This window comes from Alligator sinensis, unplaced genomic scaffold, assembly GCF_000455745.1.
Source record: "Alligator sinensis unplaced genomic scaffold, ASM45574v1 scaffold601_1, whole genome shotgun sequence".
Classification (NCBI taxonomy): domain Eukaryota; kingdom Metazoa; phylum Chordata; order Crocodylia; family Alligatoridae; genus Alligator; species Alligator sinensis.
Window position 1 is genome coordinate 570,035 of NW_005841905.1, and position 7,570 is coordinate 577,604.

Consider the following 7,570-nt stretch of genomic DNA (forward strand, 5'->3'; position numbering starts at 1 on the left):
TAATACAACACCCTATAAACTATCATATGCAAAGGCTGTTCTCTAAGAAGAATTTTTTTTTTTCTCTCAAATTATACAGGTGTTAACTAAAAATACAATAGGGGCAAGAACAGGCAAAGCAGCTGATATTTTTTGCATGGAAAAATTCAGTGAAATTTTGAAAATTGGAAGAAGCTCAATAGAATACACAGTTCAAGACTTAACATTGTACCAGGGAGCACAAATACTTAAGACATCAAGTCAGAGAGCCTATTACTTCATTTCAGTGAGATGCTTATCCATGTGCCTTGCTTTAAAAATGTAGTTGGCCCCACTGCCTTCAGTGGAGATATTCTCACATTCAAGTGAGTTAGGTGCTGGCTTGAAGTATCTTGCTGCATGACAGTTTGGGAGAAAACAAAACAGAAGGAAGAGAAGTACTAGACAGACTTCTCTCTTTCTATACTACAGGGTATATAATTTTAGTATTTTTATTATGTACAGCTTTCTACAGACAAACTAAAACAGCTTTGCTCACCTTTCTGATATCACTATACTTGTAAAAGGTCTGCAAAAAGTTTCTTAAGAATATTGTGCCTACCTGGTGTGGTTTGATTATAGTTTACTACACTCAATGTTCATTTCATACCAAGCCCGCTTTGAAATGCAAGACACAGGCAGAAAGGAGGGCAGGGTGGCACTTTAGAAGCTAAATGGTTCACAGCGGCATAGGCTTTCATAAGTTACAGCATATTTCATTGGAAGATATGAATGGCCATGCTAGTTAGCATGAAGTCAAACACATCTAACCATCTCTATGCAAGATACTGGGTGCCATAATGTACATGGTGCTTTACAAGGAGACAGAATCCACCTTCCCCAAAAAGTTTAACTGCTTGTTGATCAAGCTGCACATCAGTGCATTTAGACTTCTTTTCCCCTATACTACAAAATCTTGTCCAAAGATGTCTACATCTCTGAGGAGTAATTAGGCACCTTAAATAACTAGAAGTATAGGTACTGGCCTGCATTTTGAGGGGGGGGGGAATTTTTTTCCTGGCTTAAAATACAGATGTGGTGTATTTCTTTAAATATTTATTTAATATCTTTTTTTACACAAAAGAAAAGTGCAGCAGAGGGGATCATAGTCACGCCCACCTTCAAGCTATTTGTTTTAGTAGAAACACAGTTATGCACTTTATAAGAATTTCTCATTAAATTACTTGCCTTTATATTATTATAAACATCTAGTAAAATAAATTTTAAATCTCATGTCACTTGGGGGGGAGGGTGGGGGTTGGAGGTAGGGGGAAAGTAACTTACTCTTACTAGGGTACCATAATTGTAAGATTAAAAAAAAGAAATGAACCACCACTAAAATTTAGAGTAAAACATTTAAAAGTACATTTATTTAAAACTTGGGCAAAATAGCAATATAAAAGAAAATAGAGTATAAGAAATAAAAATAAAGTACAAAACATTTTAATCTTCCACATCCATAATTTAATAGATAGCAAGCCCTTTCTGATTTTTTTACATCCACATCTTACTTTTGGCTGAAGTACCATATATTTGTCAAAACATTTAGAAACTGGCTAATCATGATACCTAAAGTGGGCTCTTAAAATGGTAGTATAATACAAAACATAGTAAATTATGTTTCCTCATAATAAAATTACACATCCTAAAAAAGATGCAGTTTAGTTTTGCTTCCCTGCGTTAAACTGCTCATCACCCCAAGGAAAACAGCTGGAAAACAGCATCCACAGGAAGTATTAGTTACTTTATATGGTGGCTGGAACAGCTAGATTTAATGCTCCAAGGACTCCGAAGCAATAAGGTATTTTCCTAGCCATCAAGTAAATTTGCAAGTAAGTTTGTTAAGGAAAGCACATACTTTCTCATAAAGATAAAGACATACAACACTTACATTTTTATATTGTTTTTCTTGAAAGAATACAGTAATTATCAAAATGCCTGCATAACTTTCTGGAACAGAACTGTTCATCACCCATAGAAACCTCCAATGATATGCTATCACCTACTTTTTGTGGTGCCCATAGTCATCTCTTCTAGAACGTGTGTTTAAACAAGCCAAAATGTTTGTGTTTTCCTATTTAAAAAATCCATCACTTGCACCCTATTTATTCAGTACCTTGTACATCCATCATTAAAGAAATGGAACCATTTATCAAAGGCTTTTTTTTTTCTTTCAATAATCTGGACAAGAGATGACATTTTTAAAATAAATCATCATTCAACTCGCTTCCAACTTGCCAACCAAATGGGGTTCTCTGAGTTTCAAGGGAATTCCCAATAGCCTATCAAATGCTGAGAAAACAGTGAATGGTCTTACAAATCCACTCATGTCTTAAGTGAAGACAAAGAAAGGCTAGTGAATGCGTTACATAGTCAATACCCAAGACATGACCTACTGTGCAAAAAAGGATGATGCTGAATACAACAGAGGAGGCTATTCAGGTGAACAACTGTAATCTCTCTTCTGTGCAGGGGCAGATGGGGAAATTACCAAATTCATTTCACTATGAATCAAAATCGGATTTCTAGAAACCAGAGACTAATGTGTTACTCTACCACACCTCCTTCTATAGAAATGCATTTCATAACATGGTGGAGTCTCCCTAACAAGCCCTTAAGTATTATGTAATTTCCACAATAAAAGGATATGATTCGTAATCCAGTGTTTGAGTAAGTACTCCAGTCAGAACAAACTCTGCATTATGGACATCTAGAAACAAAAAAAATAAAATGAGACTGTCTTCTATACTCTGCTTTGTGAGAGGCATAGGGATCAGCAGAGACACTTGACTGACAGATTTCAGGGGAAATTAGGAAAGTGTGGATTGTCTTAATGTGAATATATACTCTCTACCAAAGTAACAACTCCAGTGGTTGGGCTGGCTTGTCTGTACAATCAACCACCAAGGTGCTGAGCCCTCATTCTGCACATAGCTTCTTGTGGGTAGGGTCCGGTATCCTTGCAGAGGCCCCGTGCAGCTTTATAGGGGTGCCAGGTCTGTCCACATGGAGCTCAGCTCAATGCTTTGGTTACGAAGGAGATTTGGGTTGGATGAAGCTGTCCCTATGGGTGTGCGGGGCCTAGTGCCTATCAGTCTGTGTCAGGCCTGGGGTTGGGGGGGAGGCAAACAGCTGGATCCGGTGAAGCAGAGCGGCGAGCATCCAGAGTCTGCAGAGCTTGGCAGCAGAGCCAAAGGCACTCAGTGGCAGTTGTGGCAGGGCTTGTACGACACTGTCTGCGCCATGCACCCCCCCCCCCGAAGCATGGGGCCCAGGGTAGTCACCCCAATTTGCTGCCCCCCTCTAGGGACTGCCATGGTTGGGTATTTGAGGTTTGAAAGTTGCTGGTTATTACACTGGGTCTACATTTCAACATAGAGTATGTACAGTAAACTTAACTAATTTCTATATGAGCTACTTCACTATGATGGTTTAACTCTTTGTTGCTGCAATGCCCAGTCAGCACCCCCAGATATCAACTCCTGATGACTCATCACTACAGAATAATTTGCCATTGCATTCCTCTCAACCAGAGTATGCTGTAGGTGTTTCAGTACTGACTACAAATCCTACTATTAGCATGGAGGCACTTTGTGAATGCATGATCAGAATCCTTGGCTAGGAAGTTCAGGTGGGGCCACTTGTGGGCATCTGAACATCACTAAAGGAGCAGAAAAAAACCTATTTAAAAACTGAGAACATTCCATTAAAGAGCTGTTCTTTACCCTTGCTTATTTAAGAAAAAAAATGAAGTAGACACTAGGCACATCTACAGTCTAACTTAACTTGGCTGTCTTTATAGTTATCTCAGGTGCTGGATAGGCAGCAATCCAGGAATGACAGCATGGAGCTGAATATAGACTGTTATCAAGCTGAGAATGGGTTAAACTAGCCTATATTGAGATGTGTGCTGCTATAGCAATATTGCTTGAGCTAGGTAACTTAAAGCTAACTAGGCTAACACTACACTGCAGTTTGCTGTATGGACTTAACAACCCCTTTAGCTGTTCTCATCTGTGACTGTTGCCAATAACAGATGCAGATACTTGATGAAAAATAAATATAGAAAACAAATGAAATCTTGAGTTGCACATACGGACGTGATTATACTGGCAGTTTATACATACCTATGCCTCGGGCAAAATATTCTCGACATAAGTGAAGGTCGTTTTCACAGGATATCAGGATTATTTCTGGCAAACTCTAAATTGAAGAAACTAAATATGAGCTCAATAACACAAAAAAGCTAAATATTTTATTTAAAAAAAAAAAAACATGTAAAAAATTTATATTGCACCCACTTTGTTTTGTTTATGTTCCATAAGTTTCCGAAATGAAGGTTGTTTGGATAATACTTTTCCTCCTGCACATTCCACAATAGCTTTCATGGTAGAAAGACTAGGACAAATTCCAGGTGTAATGTAAAAATACTTTCCCTAAAAATAAAAACACAACAACAAAAAAACCAGATTAAAAATTAATGGAAAAGGGCTGCCTCTGGACTAGTGGCTTCTAATGTGCATCTTGGGGTGACCTACTGCCATGCAATTCATTTTACAGATTAAGGGTTATATTGTCAGATGGCATATATTAGCACTGCCTTAATCTTAGCAGGGTTACGGCAAGACCCATTTAAAAAGGCTTTTCATTTTCTTATAAAATGGAGGCATGGGGAGGGGGGGACTGTCTGGATTTAAAGATGAAGTTGACAGGGACTTCAGAAATTCAGTCTTCTTTATACCTGAGGAGCAGCTAAAGAAGTGCTTTCTGTGACCTAGTAAGAACAATTACTATGCTATAAACACTTGGAAATAATAGACCTGAAAGTCTTAATGATTTGGTAAGACTGGTCAGGATATGTAAAAAGGAATTTCCCTGTCTTTAATTGGAGAGGGTAGGAATGAAGAGGGGATGACTAATGGTTTATAGAGAGACAGAAAGAAGTCCCTTGTTCAAATAACCAGCAAACTTCTGCCACCTGCCAACAAAGCTGTAACTAGGCTCTTACCTACTTGATGGTGCATTTTAGCACCAGACTAACTTGTACTAGCATCCACTGTACAGATGACAAACTCTCCAGACACACTAATATAGAGCTGTCCTGTGTCTATTCCATGTTTACACAAATTTAATCTTACTGTGTATCTACACCCTGAGACTACTGTACATGTAACGCAGTATCTTTTCTGCTCCTGCTTTCCAGAAGAAGCCTAATTTTGTTATTTGGATTAGTAAAATGTAACAGAAGAATAAGATGTTATTTATCTTCTCAATCTTAAAACCTATGTTATTTCCTGAAACAATCCAAAGTGTTACATTGCTTTTGGCTGCTCAACTTCTGACTGAAATAAGGCAGAAGATTTCAGGTTTCCTCACCAATAATTTATTTTGATATGCCTTAAATGATAGATTTATAAAGTAAATAGGTTTCTGTTTAAAAGAGCATTTCTACTCCGTGTCTAAAATTGTTTCTTACAGTGCATACGACCAGAGGAGAGTCTTATGTCTTAGTTGCTCTCAAGCAAACAGAGGCTGTTCATCTTCTCCAAAAACATAGCACAGAAAGGCCAATAGCAATAGCCTTTCATCCATTTATATAAAACAAAACCCAGCCAGAACAGGACCAATACAGAGTGAGATAGTACTAAGTTATTGGAACAGATCAAATTATTAATTTCCTTTTGAGCTTAATAGGAAATTTGGAAATGTACACATACAAACACTCCAGAAATCATCATTCTGCTGTCAGATGGAGTCTGAAAGTAAAGATTAAAATAGTGTGCGTGTATATATATATTTTTTATTTATTTATTACCCACCCCCCATTAAGTCATCCGATTTAAAACAGCTTTGTATCTTAAGTAAAAGTGGAAACATAACTGGATGTTATTGTCAGCAATGTTACACTTGTACAAATATTGTAGGACTACATACACAAATACCTACAGGAAAAGTCATTACAATTAGCAGGAGAATTTTTCAAGACAGAAGAAACGAATAACCAAACATGCCATCTGTTTTATTGTAGAAGCTACAGTCCCAAAGTTGAGAAATAACTTTGGTCAAATGCTCCATAGATTTAAGCATGTTCTTAAATTGTGTACCTTAAAAAGTGGAGCTACTTGTGCTCTCTTTAGGGACTCCTCTAAACTGAAGCAGAAAAGCACTTCAGCTTCTGCATCTCTGAGCATGTAGTTCTGCTCGTCTGAAAAAGAAAATTTATAGGTCGCAAATGTAACAAAGGAAGAAAAAAAAGGTGTCAACATAACCCCTCTAAGCCTTAACTCTTATTACCAAGCATTAGGGAGAAAAAAAACAATGGTAAACACTTTATTTTAAATCCCACTTGTTTTGACATTGTCACCCCACCATGAACAATGCATGCCCCCACGGCGGTGGCAGGAGTGCAGAGCTCCCATACATAGACACGGCCAGTGCTGTTGGCGGGGGGGGAGGTGGCAAGCACCGACCAGGGGTTGGCAACCACCCACAGGTGCCAGCGGCATCCAGTGTTGATCGCAGACTGCCTGCAAATGCTGCCAGTGGTGGGGTGGCAAGCAGTGGCTGCCTGCAGGCACCGCCCAGTGTGGGCAGCGCTTTTCTGTAGGGGGTCCACTGCCATGCTCAGGGGGTGCACGTGCACCCACATGCACCCCCTATGCATCACCCCTGCATCTCACTGTATCTCCAGGCAAAATTGCTTTCTTACTGAAATCAAGATATCAAAGAAAACAATTTAAAAATTGTTACTTTACTTATCGCTGAGAATCATCCAACATTTCTATAACAGGAGAGTCTTATTTTTTTCTTTTTGTACATTTGACAACATCTTACCTCCCATGTCCTCCTTTATTGCACATAACTGACTATTTTAAATATGAAAATATAAAAAAACATTAGCATGTCTATCCTTGTTCATAAAAGCAGAGGCACAGAGTAATTTACTGAACCACATACCAAAGGAACGACGTCCAAGACAAAGAAAATCCAAGACTGAGCATAGACCTAACTTCAAGTCTTTGGGTTTAACCCCATGACAGTCTTTCAATTTGTTTCTCACTGCATAGTCATTCACCTTCTTTTTGTCTATGAGGGGATTTCAGTCTCTCACTCATCCTGCCCCATATCTTAATGAGACATAAAAAGCATTAAACATATAGAACAGCAAAGGAAAGACTCCTAGTGGGACCTGGATAGTGTCTGAAAATAGCAACTCCATTAGTAAACTTAACTAGATTTCAAGCTGATGGTTTATCTTTAGTTCTATAACCAACATAATGTCAAATTTTCACAATGTTATAAAAAATTAGTTCTACCACCTAAGAACTTTCAAATTGCTTGATTAGTCTGCCTGCTGTGGCTGAACCAAACAAGTCAAAACCCTAGAAAACAAGTCCAACCCCCACACCATGTGCATAAGATATCATTAACAGAAAATATAAAAATAGATCAAAATTGCAGTACAGTTCTGGTCCTGTGCCGAGTACAAACCTGATGCACTTTTGTCCACAACTACACCAGATATAAATTTTTATTTTTATTTCAGGAATGC

General features: G+C 38.2%; 1 protein-coding gene across 2 annotated transcripts in view; it reads right to left on the minus strand.

Annotated features, from left to right (window-relative positions):
* Positions 1–1,359: 1,359 nt before the first annotated feature.
* Positions 1,360–7,570, minus strand: part of PAXIP1 (PAX interacting protein 1) — a 67,668-nt gene continuing 61,457 nt past the window's right edge. Inside the window, exons 17-21 of one of the 2 annotated variants that reach the window (XM_025197787.1) lie at positions 6,123–6,223; positions 4,320–4,454; positions 4,146–4,221; positions 2,668–2,728; positions 1,360–1,850 (exon numbers count right to left, since the gene is read on the minus strand). In XM_025197787.1, the coding sequence (XP_025053572.1) occupies positions 1,835–1,850; positions 2,668–2,728; positions 4,146–4,221; positions 4,320–4,454; positions 6,123–6,223 (389 nt within the window). In that variant the 3' untranslated portion in view covers positions 1,360–1,834. Of the gene's footprint in view, positions 1,851–2,667; positions 2,729–4,145; positions 4,222–4,319; positions 4,455–6,122; positions 6,224–7,570 lie in introns of those variants that run through there. The other variant, XR_003092811.1, reaches the window with a different exon arrangement.